General features: G+C 33.6%; 3 protein-coding genes across 3 annotated transcripts; 1 reads left to right on the top strand and 2 right to left on the bottom strand.

Moving 5' to 3' along the window:
* The first annotated feature begins 8,447 nt into the window (after positions 1 to 8,447).
* Positions 8,448 to 9,084, top strand: LOC120274833 (secreted RxLR effector protein 161-like). Its single transcript, XM_039281375.1, has 2 exons — positions 8,448 to 8,860; positions 8,991 to 9,084. The coding sequence occupies exons 1-2, from the start codon at positions 8,448 to 8,450 to the stop codon at positions 9,082 to 9,084; spliced, it is 507 nt and encodes a 168-aa protein (XP_039137309.1).
* A 1,714-nt stretch (positions 9,085 to 10,798) lies between these two features.
* Positions 10,799 to 13,566, bottom strand: LOC120277936 (caffeic acid 3-O-methyltransferase-like). Its single transcript, XM_039284817.1, has 4 exons — positions 13,114 to 13,566; positions 11,585 to 11,895; positions 11,283 to 11,350; positions 10,799 to 11,180 (listed from the first exon to the last, which is right to left on the bottom strand). Exons 1-4 carry the CDS (start codon positions 13,491 to 13,493, stop codon positions 10,884 to 10,886), a joined length of 1,056 nt encoding a protein of 351 aa, XP_039140751.1. The 5' UTR covers positions 13,494 to 13,566; the 3' UTR covers positions 10,799 to 10,883.
* A 6,243-nt stretch (positions 13,567 to 19,809) lies between these two features.
* Positions 19,810 to 21,798, bottom strand: LOC120278339 (caffeic acid 3-O-methyltransferase-like). Its single transcript, XM_039285185.1, has 4 exons — positions 21,358 to 21,798; positions 20,835 to 21,145; positions 20,663 to 20,727; positions 19,810 to 20,199 (listed from the first exon to the last, which is right to left on the bottom strand). The coding sequence occupies exons 1-4, from the start codon at positions 21,735 to 21,737 to the stop codon at positions 19,903 to 19,905; spliced, it is 1,053 nt and encodes a 350-aa protein (XP_039141119.1). The 5' UTR covers positions 21,738 to 21,798; the 3' UTR covers positions 19,810 to 19,902.
* Between the last annotated feature and the right edge of the window lie 4,219 nt (positions 21,799 to 26,017).

A 26,017-nucleotide genomic window follows, 5' to 3' on the forward strand; every position in this document is an offset into this window, starting at 1 on the left:
CGGATTGTCTCCTAAAGGTTGTATACTCACTACAAGAAAAACATGAATTTGGCATGATTTATTTGTCACGGTTCTGATTCGGTGGCAAATTTGTCACGGAAATTGGCACCAAACCCAAAGGCAGTGAAAAAGTGTCACGGTATTTGGCACGGTTCATAAATCGTGACAATTTTGTCACGGTATTTAGCATCATTTATGTTTTCTTCTAAAATTTAAAAAAAAAACCCGTGCCAATACCGTGCAAAAAACTGTGACAAACACAACAATCCTTTTGTTCTCATAGTTTTTGGCACGGTAAAGGCTTAACAGTGACAAACATCAAGCATTTGGCACGGATTTTGGCATGATTATGGCTCAACCGTGCCTAAAACTGTGACAAACATATCATCCCTTTATTTGTCACGGTATTTGGCTCGGGCTAGCCTAAGCCGTGCCAAATACCATGCCAAATAAGTTCATAGCATTGGGCACTGTTATTCGCACGCTTAAGGCTTGACCGTGCCCAAAACCGTGACAAATAAAGGGATGATGTGTTTGTCACAGTTTTTGGCACGATCAAGCCTTAAGCGTGCCACAAACTGTGTCAAATAAGTTCATGTCATTTGGCACGGTTATTGGCACGATTTAGGCTCGTCCGTGCCAAACACCGTGACAAATAAAGAGATGATATGTTTGTCACGGTTTTGGCACGGTTAAGCATTAATTGTGCCAAAAGCAGTGCAAAATGTAGTTCATGCATTTGGCATGGTTGTTGGCACGATTTAGGCTTGCCCGTGCCAAAAACCGTGACAAACACATCATCCCTTTATTTGTCACGGTGTTTGGCACGAACGAGCCTAAATCGTGACAACAATCGTGCCAAATGACATGAACTACATTTGGCACTGTTTTTGGCATGGTTTATAATACTTTTACTCTATTTATAATAATTACATAGTAATTTTACTATTTTGATAATAATTATGTACCCACAATAAAAAAAACTTAATTTTTTTTTGCATAATATTTTCTTACAAAATCTCTACTATTCTTCACAAAAATATATTAAAATTTGGTAGCATAATTTAATTACCCATACACATAATATTCTATATTCATAATAATTATATTTTATTTATAATAATTACATAATAATTTTTTCTTTTGATAATAATTACGTACCCACAATAAAAAACTTATAATAATATTCTATATTTATAATAATTATACTTTATTTATAATAATTACATAATAATTTTACTCTTTTGATAATAATTATGTACCAAATAAAAAAACTTAAATTTTTTTCCTTGCATAATATTTTCTTACAAATCTCTACAATTCTTCACAAAAATATATGAGAATTTGGTAGCATAATTTAATTACCCATACACATGATATTCTATATTTATAATAATTATACTTTATTTATAATAATTACATAATAATTTTACTCTTTTGATAATAATTATGTACCCTCAATAAAAAAAAACTTAATTTTTTTGCATAATATTTTCTTACAAAATCTCTACTATTCTTCACAAAAATATACGAGAATTTGGTAGCATAATTTAATTACCCATACACATGATATTCTATATTTATAATAATTATACTTTATTTATAATAATTACATAATAATTTTACTCTATTTAATTATTAAAGAATAAATAAATTATTATTATATATATTTATAATAATAATAGTAATAATAATTTAAGGCTTTTCATTCTTTTGGGAAAACCATAGTTTTAGTTTTCCATTTTTCCCAACCCGCTCAAAAATTCTCAGTCTTTACTGCCCACCAAATCTCAAAATTTTCTAACCCTAGTTCTAGTTCGCGCTGGGGTTTTGCCTCCCGAGCTGAACCTCCGGCGCCATCTCGCTACATTCGTCTTCTTCTCCTCCCACTCACCACCTGCCGACCAACCCAAGTGCCCATTCGACGAGCCTTCAACCTCGACAATGGGAAAGGAAGCTAGCGCCAAAGCCTACGAGCCTTAAACCTTGGCGGTACCGACTCGCCGCCCCTGTGGACGTCCGGCGGGGTCTAAGAACAAGCCAAAGCCCCCCATCATCACAGATAAGAAGGTACCAAGGAACAATGAGGGGCGTTGCCTTGCACGATCAGTAGCCGAGGTCAGATGCTCCAGGTACTTGTTTTTACCTGTGCTATGTTTGTTCTTGAATCTGTGTTGTGTTTGTTCTGTTTTTTGTCTATTTTGTGTTCTTGAATCTATGCTATGTTTGTTCTTGTGGCCACGAACCAGAACTTCACGCTAGGTATGCTGAGAAGTTACTAGGGCTTGATTCAAAGCTTGCAAAGGGCCTTTTGATTCCATTCAAAGAAATCAAGGTATTGATTGGGATGAAGTTTAGACTGATGATAGGATGAGTCAATTAATTATTTTCCTTAATTGGCCTCAATCCCTTTTAGATTTTGCTGGTGTTCTGTTCATTGTTATCTGATTGCTGCAGATTAATTTTGTAATATTCTAATGTAGGCGAAACACAACCTTTATTTTTATTTTTATTTTATTCTATACTAGAATATAGTCATGAGCTTGTGATGATATTTTTGATTTATTGAGATTAACTGTAAGAGGGCTATTCATCAGTGCATTTTGTTTTGCAATGAAAGAGGCTAGTGGTGCTTTTAAAAGGATAGTCTTATTTAAAAGAAATTCTTGAGTGGAGGGATTATTTAATATTGAGTTTGGAATGGATGCTAGCTTCAATGCAGGACTATCCTTGGCCCATCTAGATATTAGTGAGGATTTTGGAAGCTATCAGCCTTGTTTATCTGTACTGGTCTTTCCTAGATGATAATTTATCTGCTTCATAACTTCCAATATTTGACTTTTTCTTCCTAGTAAAGTACTGAGGAATCCCAAGTATTTCTAATTAAGACTAATGTTCAATATGATGGCAAACATAATTTGACTTGCAGCTGCACTAATTGGACGTATCAAACTATCCAATGCCTTTATGGTTTTTATTTTTTAATGGATGCAGGAGGAATTTGACAAAGCACTAGTTGATAAATGCAGTCAAGGGGTGGATGAGAATTCTATTAACCAAGATGAATTATGGGATGAGATAGCCATTGGGAATCGTAAGAGAATGATAGGAAAAGATAATATTGTTAGGCAGATGTCTTCATCCACTTACAAGCCACGCTTGGGATCTTCTGAATCAAATGAACAACTTCGCAACAAAGTTAAGGAATTGGAGGAAGAGCTTGCCAGGGCTCGTGTTGAGGCTGATGATCGGTTACAAGTTGAGTCAACTCGTCGAGAGTTATTTGAATCATCATTGCTTGCCGCACTTCGTGGCCAAGGTATTGACCTTTCTAGCATGTCTATTTTTGCTCATATGCCACATGCCCCTCGAGCACCGACAGGAGAGTCACAGACACATGCCGATGAGCACTCTCCAATGCCAAAGAGAGTTCGTATTTCTCCGTCTACCAATAATTCTCTTGAAGATATGGAGGATGATGTGTAGGATTTTTTATAATATTAATATACATTGTTTATGTTAAGAGTTTTGTGGATTTATATAGATTGGACCTTATTATTATCATGCTATGATTGTAATAACAATTTTGCTTATTTTACAAATATTGCAATATATATTTTGATGAAATTAAATGCAGGTTCTATTATTAAATAAATCTATTTATAAATTTTTTTAAAGAAAATTGTTCCAAATTTCGTGACAAAAACCATGCCAATATCCTTACTAAATTTAAAACTGTGCTAAAAAACGTGACAAAAAATGTGCTAAAAATTGTATATGTGCCCAAAACCATGACAAAATTGACAGTATAAACAGTGACAAAAATCGTGACAAAGAAAAAATGTTCCAAAAAAATACCAAATAAACTGTACCAAAAACCGTGACAAAACAAAATCGTGACAAAACAAAACCGTGCCAACAAAGGTCACAAATAAATCGTGACAAAACAAAACCGTGCCAACAAAGGTCCCAAATAAATCGTGCCAAACACCGTGACAACATAAAACCGTGCCAAAAACTGTACCAACTAAATCGTGCCAAAAACCATGCCAAAACACAACCGTGCCAAAAACTGTGACAAAACAGTGTCAAAAAATGTGACAAATAAAACTGTGCCAAAACCGGTGACAAAAAACCGTGACAAAATAAAACTGTGCCAAAAATAGTATCAAACAACTATGCCTAAAACCGTGACAAAATTGGCACAGTTTAGTTAAAGCGTGACAAAATTTGGCACAGTTTTACTATTCTATGACAAATTATATTTGTCACGCATGCTATAGGTGCGGTTATATTTCCGTGCCAAAATTCGTGCCAACATCAGTTTGCCACGGTTTTTTGGCCAAAATCCGTACGAAATCTACCGTGCCAAATTCCTGTTTTTCTTGTAGTGGCTCCTCTCATCTTCAACTGATTGCCACAAACCAAGCCCCTTCAAATAAGCTTTTATTTTAATAGCCCAAACTTGACAGTCTTCACCATTGAAAACTGGGGGTGAAAGAGCGGACGTATTGCTAGTAGCTATATTGATCATCCACAAGTCCTTTAGATCTAATAGCTCAGATACCAAATGTTGGGTGTAAGAGAATGCTGAAAAATCAATAGTAAACACCAAAGTTTGATGAAAACCCGACAGAATGCTGAAAAATCAACATAACTACCCTAATACCACGTTGATTTACAGCTGTTACTAGAAGAACTTCAACACATCCAAGAAGAAATAACAAGAGACAAGAACTAGAACAAGAGAGAAAGAAGAACTTTCATTAGAATGAATGTTGAAGTATGTTTAGAAGGTGACTTGTGCTTTAGAAGCTAAGTCTAGCTTCTCTTGTCTATTAGTGCATGTATTGCACGCCTACAGGGTGATGTCTTATCATGTTGATAATTCACCCATATCTATGAACTAGCTATCGTACTATTGTGTAGCTTTTGTCTTCTATCTCTTTTGTTCACATGGGTTATTAGCTGGCTAGCATATCTTGGTCAGTATAAGTATGTGTTTTTTTTTTTGGGTTAATGAATCAGAGACTTTTGTTGGCTTTCTCCAGCTCTAATATACAAGTTATTATAAGTTTATCACTAATAGTGGTATCAGAGACAAAGTGGGTCTTCTTCTCCCTTTAGATGGCCGGTATTGGCAGCAGCTCAGGAAGCTCGTCTCAAACCAATGTTCCTTACTTCAATGGGGATAATTATAACCTCTGGAGCTTGAAGATGGAGACAATACTTCTTTCTCGCGATCTATGGGGCCTCATGGAGAACGGGTATGATGAAAAAGAAGATGACAAACACCGGCTGAACGAGAGCATCAAGAAGAATGCAAAGGCTCTGTGTATTATACAGTAAGCCTTAGATGAGAAGACTCTCATCAGGATTTCTCAAACTCGAAATGCTAAGAAGGCTTGGGATATTTTGAAGAAAAAGTACCAAGGTTGTACTAAGAGTGCAGCTGCAAGGCTCTATGCCTATCGTCAAGAATTTGAGACTGCCCACATGAAGAGTGGAGAATCCATTCAAGATTATGTTAGTAGGGTGCTAACGTTGGTGTACCACATCAGGGCTCTCGGAGAAGAGCTCAATGAGCAAACGGTGGTCGAAAAAATTCTTAGAAGCCTCACTCCCAAGTTCTGCCATGTCGTCTCATCAATCATAGAAGCAAAAGATCTCTCTGCACTCGGTGTTAAAGAACTGAGTGGATCCTTAAAAGGACATGAAGGCAGGCTTGACATGGATCCAGACCAAGTTGAAGAGAAGGCTTTTCATATCAAGCCAGATACCACATTAACTAATCCTTCTATGCATGTAGGAAGAGGGAGAGCTCGTGGAAGTTTCAAAGGTCGTTCTCGAGGAAGAGGGAGAGGGAGAACCTCCAAATGGAGAGGACCACATGATGAAAACTGACAAAGCAAAGCCAACGTGTAGTGTTATAACTGCAAAAAGTTTGGTCATTATAAAGCACAATGTTGGTATAAAGACAAGGCTGTCAATGTTGTAGAAGAGGAAACTGAAGTGACCCATTTATTCATGGCGGGGAGTGGATCATCTTAAAAGCAAGAAGATGTATGGTTGCTTGATAGTGGATGCAGCAACCATATGATAGGCATCAAGAGTATCTTCCATACCTTGGATGAATCTGTGCAACAGACTGTTCGCCTTGGAGATAATCGAGTAATGAAAGTAGTTAGAGTTGGGACAGTAAGGCTGAGATCAAAAGCCGGGAAAGTAAGGGAGTTGAACCATGTGCAATATGTGCCGATGCTTGCTCATAACTTATTGAGTGTCAGCCAACAGCTTGGTTCAAGTTGCACTATTGTCTTTGACAAGCATGCGTGCACAATCAAAGACAACAAGTCAGATGAACTTCTTGCTCGGGTTCATATGAAGGAGCACAAGCTCTTTCCTCTCTCTATAGATAAGGTTGGAGCTGCCCACATTGTCATGGATAAGTCAGATGTATCTACTCTCTGGCATCAAAGGTATGGACATATTAATTATAATAGTCTGCAGTTATTATCCAAAAAAAAAAACTTGTCCAAGGACTACCAGACATTACACCGGGGAGTGCATGTGAAGATTGTGCATACGGGAAGCAGACAAGTCTTCCTTTTCCTGACGAAAGTGCAAGGAGGGCAGAGCAACCTTTGGATTTAATTCACAGTGACTTGTGTGGTCCCATGCAAACCAAGTCCCGGGGAGGTAACTTGTACTTTATGCTTCTTACTGATGATTGCACAAGATACACGTGGGTGTATTTTCTTCAGGCGAAGTCAGAGGCACTGCATCATTTCAAGACTTTCAAAAGTTTGGTAGAGAAGCAACTTGATCGTCCCATAAAAGTCTTGAGAACCGATAGAGGAGGATAATTCATTTCCAAGGAGTTCCAACTCTACTGTGAAGAGCATGGAATAAGGCAGCAACTCACCACTCCTTACCTGCCACAATAGAACGGGATAGCTGAAAGGAAGAATAGAACTGTCGTAGAGATGAGCCGATGTATGCTGAAACAAAGAAACCTACCAACAAATCTATGGGGCGAAGCAGTCACTGCAGCTGTGTATATCTTAAACCGATCTCCAACTAGAGCTTTGAATGATTGCACACCTTACAAAGGCTTGTTCGGCATGAGACCCTTTGTTGATCATTTAAGAACTTTCGGATGCTTGGCTTATGTTCTCATTGCACCACTACATCGAGCTAAGTTTGACCCGAAGTCAGAAAAGCATGTGTTTATTGGGTACAGTGGAGAATCCAAAGGGTATAAACTTCTAAATCCTTTGAATGGAAATGTAGTAGTCAGCAGGGAGGTTCCGTTCCATGAAGGAAAAAGTTGGGGTAATTGGAATAGAACTAAAGTTTCTTCATAAGCTGTGCCAACGAATGTAGATGAGCAAGACCACAGTGATGATGACACATCAGCATCAGAGGCAATCCAAAACCATTCTCAAGAATCTTCAGTGCAGCCAGAAAACTCTCCATTTGTTGAAGATATATCTGAAGACTCAAACTTAAAATATAAAACTTTGGAGGAGTTGTATAACTCTTGTTCTTTTGCTTTTGCAGTAAGTGATCCCACCTCATTTGAAGATGCTGTAGGCCAAGAAGAATGGAAGACAGCGATGGATGAGGAAATGACTTCTATTTTGAAGAATGACACATGGTTTCTCACCGAATTGCCAGAAGGAAAGAAGCCAATTGGTTTGAAATGGATTTTCAAATCAAAGTACCAAAGTAATGGAACTCTTCACAAGAGAAAAGCCAGACTGGTGGCTAAGGGTTATTCTCAAGTATATGGTGTCGACTTTGATGAGGTATTTTCTCCCGTTACAAGGATGGAAACTGTAAGGTTTTTTCTTGCTATCGCTGCTCAATCTCAATGGCCGATATTCCAGTTGGATGTTAAAGTTGCCTTCTTGAATGGAGACTTGCATGTTGAAGTATATGTTACTCAGCCTGAGAGTTATGTCCATACAGGTAAAGAAGGAATGGTATACCGACTCAAGAAGGCACTCTATGGGCTACGACAAGCACCGCGAGCCTGGTATAGTAAAATCAATTGTTATTTTTCAAAGCTCGGGTTTACTCGGAGTCAGAATGAGCTCGCCGTGTATAAACACGTTGATCAAAACTCTAATATTCTTCTTCTCTGTCTCTATGTGGATGACATCCTATATATGGGATCCTCGCTTTCACTAGTAAGAGAATTCAAGGACAACATGATGAAAACTTTCGAAATGACCAATTTAGGACTATTGCAATACTTTCTTGGTCTAGAGGTTTCTCAACAAAGAGACTCAGTGTTCGTTCACCAGAAAAGATATGCAGAAAACCTTATGAAGAAATTCTGGTTGTTCAACAGCAAGGGGTATAGTGCACCATTAAATCCTAATGAGAAACTTCATCTGGATGACAGTTCTGGGAATGCTGATGAGAAAAAGTTTTGATGCATGGTTGGAGGACTCTTGTTCCTCACACATACACGTCCAGATCTTATGTTTGCCGTTGGACTTGTATCAAAATTCATGCAGAAGCCTACAAAGCATCACATAGGCACTGTAAGAAGGATTCTTCACTATTTGTCTGGAACCATCAATATGGGAATTAGATATGACCATGTTGAAAATTTTCAGCTTCAAGGATTTGTTGATAGTGATTGGGGTGGTTCGGTTGATGACCGACGAAGCACAACGGGTTGGGTTTTCAACCTTGGTTCAGGTGCAGTTGCATGGAGCTCCAAAAGGCAAGAGGTTATCGCACTCTCAAGCACAGAGGCCGAGTATATTGCTGCGACATCAGCTGCCTGTCAAGCAGGCTGGATGCGTCGTTTGCTTGAAGACTTGGGTGCTTTCTCAACCCATTGGTACCACGATTTATTGTGATAACCAATCTGCCATAGCCATTGCAAGAAATCCCACTCAGCACATTGACGTGCGTTATTATTTCATTCGAAATCTTGTGGCTGAAAGTGTGATTAAGATGGTTAACTGCAGTACAAAAGAACAGCTTGCCGATGTGCTAACAAAGGCGTTGTCTGGTCCTATGCATGAGCACCTGCGAGGACGGCTGGGCGTGATGAATTTCTGAACATGGGGAGTGTGTTGAAGTATGTTCATAAGGTAACTTGTGCTTTAGAAGCTAAGTCTAGCTTCTCTTGTCTGTTAGTGCATGTATTGCACGCCTACTGGGCGATGTCTTATCATGTTGATAATTCACCCATATCTATGAACTAGCTATCGTAATATTTTGTAGCTTGTCTTCTATCTCTTTTGTTCACATGGGTTATTAGCTGGCTAGCATATTTTGGTCAAGTATGTGTTTTTTTTGGGTTGATGAATCAGAGACTTTTGTTGGCTTTCTCCAGCTCTAATATACAAGTTATTATAAGTTTATCACTAACCAAATACCACGTTGATTTACAGCTGTTACTAGAAGAACTTCAACACATCCAAAAAGAAATAACAAGAGACAAGAACTAGAACAAGAGAGAAAGAAGAACTTTCATTAGAATGAATCAAAATTGAATACAACTGTTGATGTTCTCTTTTTATACAAACACTGTAATCTTTTTCTTACACTTGTAACTAATCTAACAGTTTTCAACAAGGTGACATAACTTGGCGATTTGGCATAACTGCTTTGCTTATGTGTCTAAGTATGCTGACATGGACTGCTAACGTGACCAATTTTAGCATCCTCCTTTTTCTCTAACTTTTCTTTGTTTCACTGCTTTAACTTTTATTCATTCTTCAGTGCTTAATTTCTATAATATTCCAACAATTTCCACGTGCTTAATATTTTTTTTTAAATATAGAATTTGAATTCCTTTCAATGCTTGGGATTTAACAATAACATTTACAAGATAATTAGTATACCCATTATAAGAATTTCATATGTATCAATTAATGTTTATCATTTACTTTCATATGTTATTTTATTTAAAAATTATTTTAATATTTTTTTAATCTTATAATGTTCAAGATTCTTGAATATAATATAAAATACATCTAATTTCAAAGTTTGAAAGTTTGATGTATATATAATAAAAATATATGTACAATGACTTCTAATTCAAAATTGGTTCTTCAAACATATTTCTCAAATAAACTAAAAGTCTTCCAGGAGGACCTAGACCAAATTTGAGGATTATTAGATATAAGGATCAAAGAGAAACCAGGTGTTTCATGTATCACCCAATTTTATCGCCATCCATAAATTTGGGGAAAAAATCAAAATTTTGACTACCACTAATACAACGAAAACAATTAGATTTTAATCTTATATAAATATATTTAATCTCAAAAATGACAATGCAGTATTTTATATAAAATTATGAAAATATCAACTGATGAATTGTTGAACTAGTCAATATAAGTCCATTATCAATATTTGCAAGAGTATTTGGTTGAGAGATATTGTAGTGTTTTATTATTTTATATATAATACATTAACTCAACAATTATTTAGCTTATTAGCATTGGATTCTTTGCGTAAAGTGTTTGTATTTTATTAAAAAGACTACTTTAAATCTCAGCATATATAGAATTACACAGAATAAAGGCACATATATTATTAATCTTGTATTTGAATTCTATACATGTGATCACTGTTCAAATTTGACAAATAATTAAAATTCATTTAAACTTTGTAGATTGAGTTTAATTATATATATATATATATGATTTTAGATTTACATTACACGCTTTAATCAAAGTGATTATTTAAAAATACATAATAATAATTATAAATCATAAACAATGTAACTCGCAATTGTCTATTATTTTAATAAATAGCAATTTATTTATCTTTATTGAAAAACAAGTGCAAAATGAAAATGGATCAGAAAAACTACAGAAAAGTTGTGATGTGTTGTCACTTACACACATCTACTTGTAGAATTCCATGACAGCAAAATTATAAAGATTACACGCAACTTTGAACTTTGAAAACCCACTTTCTTTAGCAAGAATTTGATACTCTTTCTCAGTCCTCTCTTTCCCTCCAACACAATAGGCCAACATCATCACATCGGCAAGAAAACCAGTGCTTACGCCATTAGCCTCTTCAAGTGTTTCTGGAAGAACAAGTTCTACAACAATAACCTTTCCATTAGCTGGCAATGCCTTCCAACAATTTTTCAATACCTTCACACAGTGTGCATCACTCCAATCATGTAGTATCCACTGCATATGAATATCAACCTCATCATAATCAAACCAATATATATATATATATATATATATATATACATAAAGGCTAATTAATTATCTAAAAAAACAACCAACCTTCATGAAGATGGCATCACCACCACTCGGTACACTTACAAACATGTCTCCTCCTACAAACTCCACTCCTGCATGAAAATAAACACAACTCTTTAATAGGTTTTTTTCCTTTTTACAAATGTTTAATACAACACGTGCTCTTGGCAAGATATATATGAACATCCTAGACTGAGGACAAATGCATACATGCTAATAGAACAAGAAGTCGTTGGCAACTCTTCAATGTAATTAAATCCATGCATGGTTTCTAGACATACATACAAAATTAACTACAAAAGGCAAATAAGATTAAGAATATTAACCTTGAATGGGTTTTGCTTGAGCAACCACATGAGGTAAATCAAAGTTGATGGCTTTGATGTCCTGGTACTTAGAGAGGATGATACCCAAAGTGGCACCATGGCCACCACCCACATCCACAAGCACATTGATCTTCTCAAATCCCTTGTAGTTTTCAAGCACCTTTTTCATGAGGATGGCGGTCTGGTTGAACATGGCTTTGTTGAAAATCTCATTGAAAATAATATCTTTGTCAGCACGCTCAAACATGTTCATTCCATGTGTCTTAATAAATGGTACACTTCCATCTAACACTGCATGCTTGATATTTGCCCTGCGTGTACATCATCTCAGTTAATTAGTCATTTCTTTATTATAATATAAAACCCTCATTTTTAATTAGCTTACACATATTCTAAAATAAATAAATAAGCTTTTCTTTTTCATATAATCTGATGTTAATTATCTTTATTTAAAAAAAAAAACCATTTTTCTCATATATGAAAAATATTATTTCCCAACTAAGCATCTTCTAACACCTTATACTTAAATACACATAAAGTAGTTTTTTTAAAATTTATTAATGATAATATACACTCATTATTATTTTAAAAAACTAAAATTTTATTTTTAAAGTATTTAATTTTTGTTAATATTAATTCAAAATTTTCTCTTAGACCTATTAATCTTGACAACAATTTTTTTTTTTTTTACAAAAACGATAAATGCTCCCCCCCAAAAAAAATAAAAATAAAATAAATAAAAAATAAGCGGCTACAGTGGTGCACCAATTACGATTTTTTTATCTAATTGTTAGAGATTTATTAACTTTGTCAAACATCACAAGGGGCAATTTAAGTCCCACCATACGCATGCCTAAAAGACATTTAGGAACCAAAACAAATTAATAAATCCCTCATGTTATGCAATCCTAGAGGGGAGGAAAATGTGACATTCTCTCACAGGAAGACTCATTGAACAATGTATGAATAATTATGATGCAATATCTCTACAATATTTACATAATATTGTCTACCCAAAAATTTGACCTAGATCAATAATTCATCATTCAAATAATAATCCAATATACTATTCAAGTCCAACCGTCACCATCATTTTTAGTTATATATAAAAACAAATTTATCTCTTCCATATATATATATATATATATATATGCATATACATGCATGTAAGTGTCTCTCATCACCATCACTAGACAAACTCCAGTCCGAATAAACTATTGACTCCACCTTTTTTTTCATTATTATCTAAAATTATTTATTATATTTTTCCCTTAATATGTAAATATTTCCAGTCCTCTATTGTTATAATATATATAAACCACTTTAGAGCATGCCTACATATCGAGTTAACATCGTAATACATATAAACCTTTATTCTATATAAAACCTCTCACTTCTGAAAAAAAAAAATATGAATACCTTGTATACAGGACTAGTCTTAATAGACTAAGCTGTCATGATTGTTGTTCATATATGTATATATATAATAAAATAAATCGCATCAAATAAATCAAATAGTGCGTCTATACCATGCCTCGACGAAGATAGGGTGTTGATTCTTGAGCACCATTGGAGCCACAGATCCATCACCCTTATTCTTAGTGAAGTACTTGCAAACCGGGCCCAATCCATAGCGCCTCTTGCTCTTTCCATCTTCTCCCACCACCACCTCGCAAGTCACCACTTTGTGCGCCGCCAAGAACCGAAGCATTCTGTCTAGCACCTCATGGGCATCCGGGTTGCTGGTTTGAATCTTCGACGCGATCTCTTCCGGCCAGAGCCGCGCGTCCGGCCCGGCTTCCGCCATGATATCGAGCACGTCCAGCTCGATCATGGCCCTCAGCGTCATTGGCAACGCGATGCCACAGCCGAGGTCCATGGCGTAGGCGAATGCTAGTATGTCCTCCATTGGTGTTGCACGGGAGATGTTTTTTTTTATTCCCAAGATAAGAGAGAGTTTGTGGGTAGAGAGGCTTGTGTTTTCCGGCCTTGGTGTGTTTTGCTTTTTATAGTGAAACTTGATAGTAGAATTTTCTATGAAAATGATTTATTTTTATTTTTTTAATTTTAATTTTAATTTTTTAACTTTGTTTTTGGACTAAGAAGTTGCCAACATTGACGGTTACTTGACGATGAGGTTGGCAATGAACCCCGCCGTCGATTTTTTAGAGTCAGTGGTAGTTTTATTTATTTATTTATTTTGAAAAGAAAAGGTTTTGGCGCGCCGTAATAAAAATTATAAAAAATAAGTTCAATTGTTGAAGGATGTGATTTATTTATTTATTTAGTGACGCATGAGTTCCTTAAAATTAGGATTAAAGTTTTACATTATATAATCCAAAATTATTATAATGAATGAACTCATAGTTATTTACTAAATGATGGAGCGAAATTAGTTTTATTATGAAAAATAAATGTGATAGTATGAGACATGCATTTAAGAAGTATTGAAGTTGAGTTTCATTGAATGTAATAGTTGTAATAGTCTTAGTTGTCATTATGGGCTTGCTACTTAAATCGCCAAGTGCTACGATTGATACATTGTATCGCTTGGTAATGGCGCATGAGCTAAATGATCAATTCTCAGCCTGTAAACATATTCTGAGAAATATATATAGCATTTGTCGCTTTTTAAAAAAAAAAACATTGTGATTATTAATTTAAAGTTAATGATTTTAACTACATATATCACTAGCATATATGCATAGTAATAGCTAAAGCCTAAGGGGGGTCACGGTTTCTTCACGTTTATCAAAATAATAATAATAATATAGAAAGTTATAATAATAATAATAATTTTTTAGATTATTGAAGTACAAGATGAAAACATATTAAAGTATAAGAAATTGCTTTTTAATTATAAATTATGAAAGAAAACTCATGGCAGTACTCTTTTCCGCAATACTTTTTATTATCTTTTGACATTTTTCTTGAAAAAAATTAAGGGGCTCTTCTTTATTTGTGTTTTCATTAGTGCATTGAACGGGAAAAAAAATAATATTAAAATAAATTAACTTATGATAGCATAGTATTTGTTATTACCATATGTTTGATTTGATTTAAATTAAAGTTCTAATTTGGAACAAAAAATACTAGACTAATGTGGAGATATTATAATTTATTATTTAATTATCTTTTGGTTTTTTAAACAACATTTTTATTAGAATAAAAAGGAAAGACAACAAAGATTATGTGTAATTTTCTATTCATATATCATGTTAAAACATTATTCTTTTTTTTCAATTGAGTTGTAATTTATTCACTTTATTAAAAAATAAAATAAAATGCCCACCAACCTCTGATAATGACTTTCTTTTACAACATATTAACAAATATCATTTCAACAATTCAAACTCCTTTGTATACTTGAAATTTATCAAGAACACGCTACTTCGATCATTTTCATTTAAATGCAATTTTTTACAAAAATATTTTAATACTTCTCTTACCGTTATACTTTTCAAGATCTTTGAGCATGATAGGAAATCCATGCACCCAGATTGAAATTTCTACCATTTGATAAATAACACAAAAATAATGCCCTTGACGTTCAAGCCTTTAATTTCCCGTCAAACATATTTTCCAATTAAAATTAAATTTTTCTTTGAGAACATATGTTACCTTTGAGGACTTCTGGGAAATAATGACCAATGAGAAAACTCCACACTTTTAGCTACTAAGACTATTCTTTAGTCATCCGTAAACTTGGAAATAAGAAACCATATGCCTTGACTTTCATTCACTTGATGAGCTCTAGTGATCATGATATTTTTTTTTTTTAACAAAATGTGACAAATGCATATGTTTTCAAGGGTGTGTCCATGAGCAAAATTGATCTTTTGATCTATGCACCCTCATTCGTTTGGTACGAAGATTAGCCTGTAAGTTCACTCTCATACTAGGCAAGAACATTTTGGCACTTATGACTTCTGTCGTGTTTTAAATCAAGACAATAAGACTCTCGTAATTATGTTTTTCACAGTAGAATCAGTGCTACTGTACCAAAGATCCTTTAGCATCATGATATTTATCTTATATTTTTATTTGTTAAAAATGATATTTTTAAGATTTAGTTAATATAATAATACTAATCAATCCTCTTGTCTAAGCAGCTACTTTCATGGTCAAACTAGAAGAAATAATTATTACTGACTTTTGAAGAGAAGTTGAGAGTTAAACACAATTTATTTGTGCTAATATTTATTTGTCATACTTTTCTTTATATGATAAGATAAACGTGCATGGACTAATAATATCAGTACCAATTATATGTGCAACCAAAAGATAATAAGGCTTCTAGCTACTTTGTACATTACTGTTAAATGCTTACTTTTCTGCATAGGTTTTTTTTTAAGAAAAAAAAATTACTCGTAACTTCTCTTGTATTTACCACAATAGTTCCAAGGGCATTTTATTCATTAAAATCTTGGAGTTATCTTTTTAAATGCCCTTCGGTGTTAATTGTGCACCAGAAAGCCTCCTTTGATGCTTCTGGCCGTAATTTCTTTTTTGTTTAAAAAACTACTGATTTTTTTAAAAAAATATTATTTATTTATTTATTTATTTATTTTTTAAGATGAAAGACTAGCCACAAAAGAATTTATGTGTACATTGCCTTGACTGCGATTTGTAGGACCGGTGCACATGTGGATGCAGACTATGCATTGATCACCCACAGTTCATACCCCACAATTTTTAGACACGCACCCTCATCACACAGAATTGATCTTTAATTGATCTTTTCCTTACTGCAAAGTGAACTTGTATTCGGAGTATTAATTGACCTAAAAATCATTAGCTAAACTTTAATAGTTGATCAACATATATTTTAAATAAACATATTCCATATTTCTCTATACAAATTGAACTATTTCATATATGACTCTGAACTCAGATTCCATTTTTTTCTTTTTTTCTTTTTTGGATAAATCATTATAGTTGATTGTAATGGATGATTAATCTCACAGGAAGAACGCCAACGACCTTCGGGCCCTATCGAGACACTGGGTCGCCGATAGCTCTCACCGAGCTGGTGAGCTGATTCTCTACCGGCGACATTTCTGGGAGTCATGACATAGTGACAGACGTGTCTGCCTAGGCTCACGTGAGTGCGTGCCCTCGTCCCCCACTTGCTCCACCGGAGCTGCGCACGCCCCCTGCCTCTAGTGGGTTCGCCCCGCTCTTCTTTCCCAAAAAAAAATCTCACAGGAAGAACGGAAACAGAAAATATACCCTCTCAAAGAGATTTACTCATTCATCATTCAATTCACCATAGAATCATCCAAGCAACAACTCAATATTAGAGTATTCAAGCTAATAACCAGTTCAATTCTCTCTGGTCTAAAACATATAAGATCTAAGCATCCAAATGACTGCTAGAATAGAACAGCTAAGGCGAAATTCACATCAAGGAAATAAGTAACTAGCAATCGAATGATTACTTATTGTTCTACTAATATAAGTACTAATAGACCTGGAAAACCTTCAGTAACCTGCCAGAATCCATGGCCTCTGAACTCTCAGTCTCCTCTCCAGAGAAAGACCAAGCCACCACTCATCAATATTCAGCTCCCCTTACGCCTTTTCCCTACTCCCTTTTATAGTCCCTCCTGTCATTGCTCGTATATATGGGCACATCAGTAAAAATGACCAGCACATTCTCCGCGCACGAGCCCATTTTGACTCGTTGGTTGCATTGCTGTCTTCATGGCCATCACATATGGATATGTAACATTCATTAACATATTTTTGAACAAACTTATAGTAAGGATATCTTAAAAAAAAAAAAAAACTTTATGTTGTTTGTTTGAAGAGTATTTTTCATTTCTTATTTCTTATTTCTAATTTCAAGAAGATATGCATATTAATCATGTAAATTTGAGTATTTATACTAGTTTTAAAAACATCAAGATATAAATACATTTATTTTTAACATAGTTCCATATTACATGGTTGCAATATATATATAATACATATATATCTTGAGAACGAGTGGTTTATGCATAAGATAAATTAGACTTTTTCCCCATATATATAGAGGAAGAGAGAACGCGGAACGTCTCAGATGAAAAAAAATAAAAGAGAGAACATGAGAGGAGAAAGACACGAAAAGCGAATGGGTTTGGGTGGACCTAAGGGGTGTTATTATAATAATTTTTTCAGCCGAGGGAGTGAGGTGGTAAGAGACCATTGGACGCTGGTTCAATGGCCCCCTCGGAGATGTGCATAGTCATTGAACACTAATCTAGTGTCCCCTTAAGAATGTGATTATGTGGGTAGATTTGAAATCTATGTATGTCCTTAAAGTCCTTAAAAGACGTATGCTCATATATATATATATATATATATATATATATATATATATATATATAAACACATTAGTTATTATAATAATTTTTTCAGCAGTATCAGGTATGGGGTGGTAGGGAATTGTTGAGTGCTAATCCAACGGCCGACTAGGGACATATGTAGATTTGAAAACTACACGTATGCTTATATACACACACATCAATTATAAATTCTTTTGTATATTTGATCATAGAAATGCTGTATATATTTATTATACACTTAATTAACAATCATGTATAAGGTTGTCTGTAAACATGCTTCTGCAAATGGTCTTTATATACGTATGTGTGTGCAAATCTCTATTATATATTTTTTAAAGTTGTTGATTCTGAAATATCTTAATATAAATTAAAAAATCAAAAATCAAAATGCATATTCTATTATTCACTATTTCTTTTGAAAAAGAAGGTTTGTTTTTATAAGATAAGTGTATTAATGAATAAGACAAAGGTTTCGCCCTAAAAGGCAAGTGTGTGTAAATATAATAAAAATATAACTCCATAAAGATACAAACGAAAATAAGACATATAAAAATACATAACTGTTAATTTAAAACATCATATTAATTGCATGTAATTCTCAATATTTACCCATGAACAAATTTGTTATGATTTGACATTCGAAAAGTGAATATATATATATATATATATATATATTCACAGAAGTCGGGAGATTTTATAAAACATGAACAGGACATATTTTATAAAAAATATTTTTAAAAATAGCTTAATTTTTATAATTTTCTCATCGCATAATTAAAGATTAAAAAAAAGGAACAGACAAAATAGTGAACACCTTAGTTACATAATTGATAATGTGATGATGATGAATTCCATGTACAGATCAATCAACTGCAAAATTTATAAGTAATCATCATGCATGACCAATTTGACAACTCATCCGATGAAAGTAAATTGACAAAAAAAAATTTTAAATGCTTTCAGTGTTTTATGTTTTCTGTTATTATTGGTATGATCTGTAATTGTTTTTATGAACAACTTATTTCAATCCCAACGTCTAACACTTTTCATATATATGTCTTTTTTTGTGATAAAGATAGACAAATCACATGTGAGAGACGAGCATACAAAAGGAGCTAAGCTCTACAACACCTGTGCTCTTCACTTTTATAAATTTGAAGTTTAGCATGTTTCTTTAATGAGAAAATTTATGTAGAAGACCTTATGCCTAGACTAGAAGATCATTTGCTTCCTATATGTTATCTTTGGAATTGTAGAAAATAAAATATGGTCTCATTATTTATAGTAAAAGAGAATTATGTGACTCCATTTTTTTTTATTGTTTATAAAAAAAGAAAAGGGTTTTGATGGCATGTAAGAGTGAGAACTTATAAATTTAGGTGTGCATGAAATATCAGTGCCAATAAAACAACTAAATCTGTTATAATATCAACCACAAATTAAGGACTAATTAAGAGTCTATTTATTAGGAAGACCTCCTTTATATGACAGTTTCTCAACTTATTTTATAAAATATAATATTAGGTTAACAATGTTTAATTAATTAGACTCACAGTAAGAATATGGTAATAAAAGACAATGATTAAACTGATTGTTAACCCAAAAAAAAAGTTTTTTTTCCTAATTGGATGATAATCGTGTTATTATGAAAGAATTTATTAAATAATTATTATTTCATAGTAAATTTGTACTCTTCAATATTCAATTAACAATAATAGATCATTCATCTTTTGTAAACGTACCATATTAGTATTTTATATAAAGATTAGGAAGTGGTTGATTAAGACAACATAATTTAAAAAAAAATATATATATATATATATATATATATATATATATATATCATAACAGATGCAACTTAAACACATTATAATACTTTATTATCCTACTACATCATGATTTATTTATTTTTATTAAAAATTAAAAAAAATTACAAAATGGAGTGCATTAAGAGAAGCGCATCAAGGATCTTATGTTGATAAATTTCATCTACTTGCAAAACTCCATAATGGAAAAGTTATGAAGACAACATGCAATGTTGAATCCTGAGAATCCACTTTTATTGGCAAGCAATCTGTACTCCTTCTCAGTCCTTTCTCTCCCACCAACACAGTATGCCAACATGATAACATCACCAAGGAGACTGTTCTTCGCTTCATCTGCATCTTCAGGGATTTCAGGAATGATAAGTTCTACAACAATCACTTTCCCATTGTTCGGCAATGCTTTCCAACAGTTTTTCAGTATCTTCACACAATGCTCATTGCTCCAATCATGGAGTATCCACTGCATGTAAACATCTCACTATAATTAGGTAAAAAAAAATTTCTTTGTATTTTTTAAATGTAAAAAGTAATGTTATCCTGGTAATAACTAAGCAATTAAGACACTTGAGTACTCCTATGTCAGAGATCGAGGGTTAAAAGTTTTTTTTTTTTAACAAATGCGACAAACGTCTATACACCCAAAGGAGTGCGCATAGCCAGAAACTGATGGTCTAATCATGCGCCCTCACCTAGCAATACTAAGGATTGGACTGCAAACCTGTTCTCACACTCGTGACTTTTTAACACCACTATGTTTATTGTGTTTCAAATTCAAATAATGAAAGTTTCGCAAACTAAACCTTATGCAATGAGGTAAGTGCTGCCGGACAAAATCCCCTTTGATATGAAAATAACAGTGTGTTTGGATTTGCTTCTCCGCATTCATAAAAAAAATAAAAAAATTGTGCGTAAAAACTACAAACCTTCATGAAGATGGCATCACCAGTTGGGACACTTTCAAACATGTCTCCCCCTACAAACTCAACTCCTGTATGGAAACAATCACAAGTAATTATTTGTAATGTAAATCCATGCATGGTTTCTAAACATATATATAGAAAAATTAACTTCAAGTTAAATAAAATCAAGATTAACCTTGTATGGGTTTTGCTTTAGAGACCACATGAGGTAAATCAAAGTTAATGGCTTTGATGTTAGGGTACTTAGAGAGGATGATACCCAGAGTGGCACCATGGCCACCACCCACATCTACAAGCACATTGATGTTCTCAAAGCCCTTGTAGTTTTCAAGCATCTTCTTCATGAGCATGATAGTCTGGTTGAACATGGCTTTGTTGAAGATCTCACTGAAATCAGGGTCCTTGTCCTCATGTTCAAACATTGTTACTCCATGAGTCTTCACAAATGGAATACTCCCATCTAACACTGCATGCTTGAGATTTAACCTACATTGTATTATCTAAGCTAAGTTCTTTGCTTTTATTTATTTATTTAAATTAACTTGCAAAAATTCATAATAATTTTTTTTTTTCAAAAAAAGCTCTGAATATCACTCTACTAATTAATATCTATTTTATGCATATATACACCTTTTAATTATTCATTAAATTAACTTGTTGCATTTCATTAAGAAAAATATATATATATATATATATACCATGTTTCCACCAAGACCTTGGTGTGATGCTTGAGCAAGAGTGGAGCCACAGAGACTCCATCCTCATCTTTGGTTAAGTACTTGCAAACAGGGCCCAATCCATAGCGCCTCTTTCTCTCCCCATCCTCTCCGACCACCACCTCGCAAGTCACCACTTTGTGCGCGGCCAAGAACCGAAGCATTCTGTCGAGCACCTCGTGGGCATCCGGGTTACTGCTTTGAATCTTAGACGCGATCTCTTCCGGCCACAGCCACGCACCGGGCCCAGCTGCCGCCATGATCTCGAGCACGTCCAGCTCGATCACAGCCTTCAATGTCATCGACAACGCGATGCCACAGCCGAGGTCCAATGCGCGACCATACGCTGCTATGTCCTCCATTGGTGTTGCACGGGAGGTGTTTGTGTTTAGGCCTAAGAGAGAGTGTGTTGTTTGAGAGAGATGATCTGTTCTCTTAGTGGTTTTATAGTGAAACTTTATGGAATAAGTTTGTTGGAGAAAAATAAATTTTTTTATTTAGTGTTTACTATTTTAAGTTTGATTTAAAGATCAGTCGCCAACTTTGACGTCCATGTTTGATGATACGTGACCAATATATATATATATATATATTTATTAATTATTAGTAGTCAGACTTTGTGCATATTTATTTATTCAGCACAATTTTAAAGTCCAAACTCACGTAAAAAAAAAAAAAAAAAATTCTTTTAACAAAATTTATCTATAATTTTTCACTTATATTTTCAGCGCTTTTCAAATATATTAAGTGCAATGCTTGAAAAATATCTATAATTATATACTCATACCATACTTGTCCCAAAAATGAAAAATAAAAAAAAAATTATGAAACAATAATGCTTGAATTTCAAATACATGTAAAATAAGTACATGAGTAAGAATTTTTTTATATTCGAGTTAAATCAAAAATTTACTTTCTATTTGTTTGATTTTAATTTTATATTTCAACTGCATCTCAAATAATAAAAAGATTTTCAAAATAAGTCAGAGTAGAAACATGGTGGACTTCAGATCTGTGAAAATTGACGTATTTAAAAAATTATTATAAAGTTCTAGATTATTTGTGAACCATAGGACAATGATAAATAAAAATAATATGACGAAGTATAAGCACCAGCTTTCTTTGGAAGATACGGGATATTCTTTGCATTAATGTTTTATTATCTTTGAGGTTTCATAGTTTTATAAGAAAAATTGCATTGAATTAGAAAAACAAATTAATATTAAAATAAATTACCCAATTAAAACAGTATTTATAGAGATACTACCTAATTAAAGTGCCTCATTGATTATTTTAATGTGACTATATGTTTATTTGAGTCTTGGAGTACGTATCATTTCATTTTCAAGTGCAATATTATTATTATTATTATTATTATTATTATTATTATTATTATTATTATTATTTGGATTTTAAACAGTTAGTGGATTGATATACGAAAAAGAAAAGGGATAATATAAATGTTTCAACTGGGGATCATGCTCAAATTTCAATAATGTTTTTGAGATAAGAGTGGTCATGAAAGGCACTTATATATATATGCTTTCAAGATTACTTAACAGTTATAAAAACTTAAAATTTTAGAAGTTAATTTTATGTAGTTTAACAAAAATCATTAAAACAACACTACATTGTTCTTCAAATGGTCCATCAAACAGTGTTTTAAACTAGAGTAACATTTCTCTTGGAAGATGTAGACCAAACTTATAGACTAGTACAAAACAAAAAACTATAGAAATTAAATTTGTGTTTCCAAACTTCACCTACTTAGTTGGAAAAAGAAAGAAAGATCATCTTGTTAATAACTTTTTTTGGTTTGTGAATAAGCCACTTGCATACACAAAACAATATTCATTGTCAAACTCAATCAATATCTTATTGTATTTTCTTCTTATTGAAAGTTGGAGGTCCATGTAATAGCAATAGCCATTAAAGCTAATTCATTTGTTTTAAAAATTTTGTTACTTCCTTAATTGAAAAAATAGAAAAATTTTATGCATACATATGGGGAAAAAAACTTTCCCATATCGCAATCTCTCCACATTTAAATTAATATTATGCATACATATGGGAAAAAACTTTTTCCCAAATTTTTCCTTAATTGAAAAAAAAATTCCCATATGCATAAAAAAAACTAGGTGTTATTTATTTCTTAGAAAAAATAAATAAATTTTGACTAAAAGAACAACATATTTAAATGTTTTTTTTAGTACTTAATTAAATGAAGTGGCGACCATGTTATGCTAAAGAAATCCACGTTGAATATGACTAGCATGAAGGCATTATTTTCAACAATTAGATAACCTAAACAACACGTAACTAATTAATTAATATTCATACTTACACCAAGCTATTACATGAGTAATATTATATATTATCTTGTTCCATGCATGTATCTCCAACTTGACTTACATGGCGGCTTGGCAGCCTCTGCTGAACCAACCAAGAAGAAGGCTGATTACGGAAATCTACATATCTAGCACACTTGATACCCCTTTAATTGTTGGAAAATTTTATAATAACAGGATTATTAAATTTGGAAATTTTTCTACCAACTATTTGGCGATCATCGCAGCCCCATTTCCCTGAGGGATCCGTGGGGGAATTGGCACACTCAATTTAATAAATCTCTTACTTCTTGTTGAGATTTGCTCCTTCGAGCTGTGACTTGGAATATTTGGATGGAGAGAAATGTGCGCATCTTTGATTGTGTTTGTTCATCTACATGTCATTATTAAGATTATTCATATAGTGCTTATGTGGATGAATGCGACTCGACTCAAGAAAGCAAAATTGGAGGAGCCGAGTGGAAAGCTTAGGAGAAGCCTTGACTTCCTTTCCTCATGCGACTTTGAGGCGAGTGCTCGTGCCCTCGATCTGGTTCCTTCTCAGAGTGAGGGCGAGTGGCTTGGGTGCTTTTTGCCCTAGGGGGGGTCTGTCCTTCTAGTGGCTTGTTGTTCTTTTCAGTGGTTTTGCTGTGTCCTGTGTTTGGTTTCCCACTCCTGGTGGGTTGACTATTGGCACCCTTTGCTGGTGTTTTGTTTTCTTGTGTTTTTTTTCTACTTAATGCATGTGGTTTATCCACTTTTTTTCAAAAAAAAATAATAATAATATTTATCTTATCTAATTAAAAGATAACTTAAATATATCTTTTATAAACAAGTGCATTTTATCAGGTAGTTGACATACAATGGATAGAAAAGTTACATCTCTTCGTTATTATCTCATAAATATGATATTTGCATCTTTTCATTGATAACGAATAAGATATTTTAAAAGATTGTATATTTTGAAAACAAGTCTGTTCATAATCTATTAATGTCTGACGAAATGAGTTTTCGAGACATTACAAACAAGCTTAAGTTTTAAAATAAAAGAAGATCAATACTTTATCAATCCCGGGTTTTCTCTTCACTAGTCTTTGGGTGCAAAAACAAAAGGCTTATCTTATCCACTAAAGCTATTTGCATTCAAATCCTACGAATCTCGGAGGAGAGGGCAAATAGCAGCTTTTTAGGAAAGCGATCATTAACACATTTCAGGCCTATCTATTATCTACGTAGATTTCCAACAATCTAAAAAGCATTATTCTAAATGGATTCCGACACTATCAAAATGATGAATCAAGATTTCATTCCCCTGGATCGCTTTGATGGGATAAACTTCTCAAGATGGAAAGATAAACTAAAGTCCATGCTTACTGCTTTGAAGGTTTTCTAAATATTTGATCTAGATTTGGCACAAATTCCTCCATTGAATGATAATGAATCCAATGATTTAATTACTCAAAGAAAGAAAAGAGAGGAAGACGAAGTTGTATGTCGGGGACTCATCCTTAATTCTCTGTTTTATCGTCTTTATGATCTATATACATCTGAGAAGTCCGCACTTAATATATGGAATGCACTAGAATTTAAATACAAGGTGGAGGAGGCAATACCAAAAAGTTTCTTGTTTCAAAATATTTCAATTTTAAGTTTGAAGATAATGTGGCTATCTTGCAACAAGCACATGAGTTACAAGTTATAGTAAATCAATTAAGAATTGCCGAGATCGATCTTCTTGTTGCTTTTCAAGTTGTAGCAATCGTGGCCAAATTGCTAAGTTCATGGAATGGGTATCAAAAGAAATCACTCCATGATTCCAAAAATTTTACTTTGGAAGAATTACAAAAGCATCTTCGAATAGAGGAAGAGTCAAGGGGAAGAAATAAGAATGATGAGTCCTTTAATGGAAACAACTAGGCAAATGTTCTCAATCCATCATCTAAACCTAACAACGGCAAGCAAATCAAAGGAGGTTTTCTTGGTCCAAAAAGCAACTAACCAAGTTCAAAAATAAAAGGGATTGCTTTGTGTGTGGAAAATCGGCCACTATGTAAGGGCTGCAAGTTCAAGAAGGTGCATAAGTCAAAGACAAATTCTCTAGATTTGAAGTCAAATATTATTGCAACTATTTGTGAAGTTAATTCCATACAAGGAAAAGTGCCTGGTTGGTGGTATGACACATGTGCCACTATTCATGTTTTCTATGACAAGTCTTTGTTCAAGACATATATCACTGTTGATGATGGGCAAAAAGTACAAATGGGAAATGAAGTAAGATCTAAAGTTATTGGTAAAGGAAACATAGAACTAGTTTT

Source organism: Dioscorea cayenensis, chromosome 2 (genome assembly GCF_009730915.1).
Source record: "Dioscorea cayenensis subsp. rotundata cultivar TDr96_F1 chromosome 2, TDr96_F1_v2_PseudoChromosome.rev07_lg8_w22 25.fasta, whole genome shotgun sequence".
Taxonomy (NCBI): Eukaryota; Viridiplantae; Streptophyta; class Magnoliopsida; order Dioscoreales; family Dioscoreaceae; genus Dioscorea; species Dioscorea cayenensis.

Coding starts and splice junctions, on each gene's coding strand:
- LOC120274833 (XM_039281375.1), top strand. CDS start 8,448: ATGGTTGGAGGACTCTTGTTCCTCACACATACACGTCCAGATCTTATG. Junction 8,861..8,990: donor GGTGCTTTCTCAACCCATTG/GTACCACGATTT, acceptor GGTTAACTGCAG/TACAAAAGAACAGCTTGCCG.
- LOC120277936 (XM_039284817.1), bottom strand. CDS start 13,493: ATGGAGGACATACTAGCATTCGCCTACGCCATGGACCTCGGCTGTGGC. Junction 11,896..13,113: donor CCTATCTTCGTCGAGGCATG/GTATAGACGCAC, acceptor ATGTACACGCAG/GGCAAATATCAAGCATGCAG. Junction 11,351..11,584: donor TCAAGCAAAACCCATTCAAG/GTTAATATTCTT, acceptor ATTTTCATGCAG/GAGTGGAGTTTGTAGGAGGA.
- LOC120278339 (XM_039285185.1), bottom strand. CDS start 21,737: ATGGAGGACATAGCAGCGTATGGTCGCGCATTGGACCTCGGCTGTGGC. Junction 20,728..20,834: donor TAAAGCAAAACCCATACAAG/GTTAATCTTGAT, acceptor GTTTCCATACAG/GAGTTGAGTTTGTAGGGGGA. Junction 20,200..20,662: donor GTGATGCCATCTTCATGAAG/GTTTGTAGTTTT, acceptor GTTTACATGCAG/TGGATACTCCATGATTGGAG.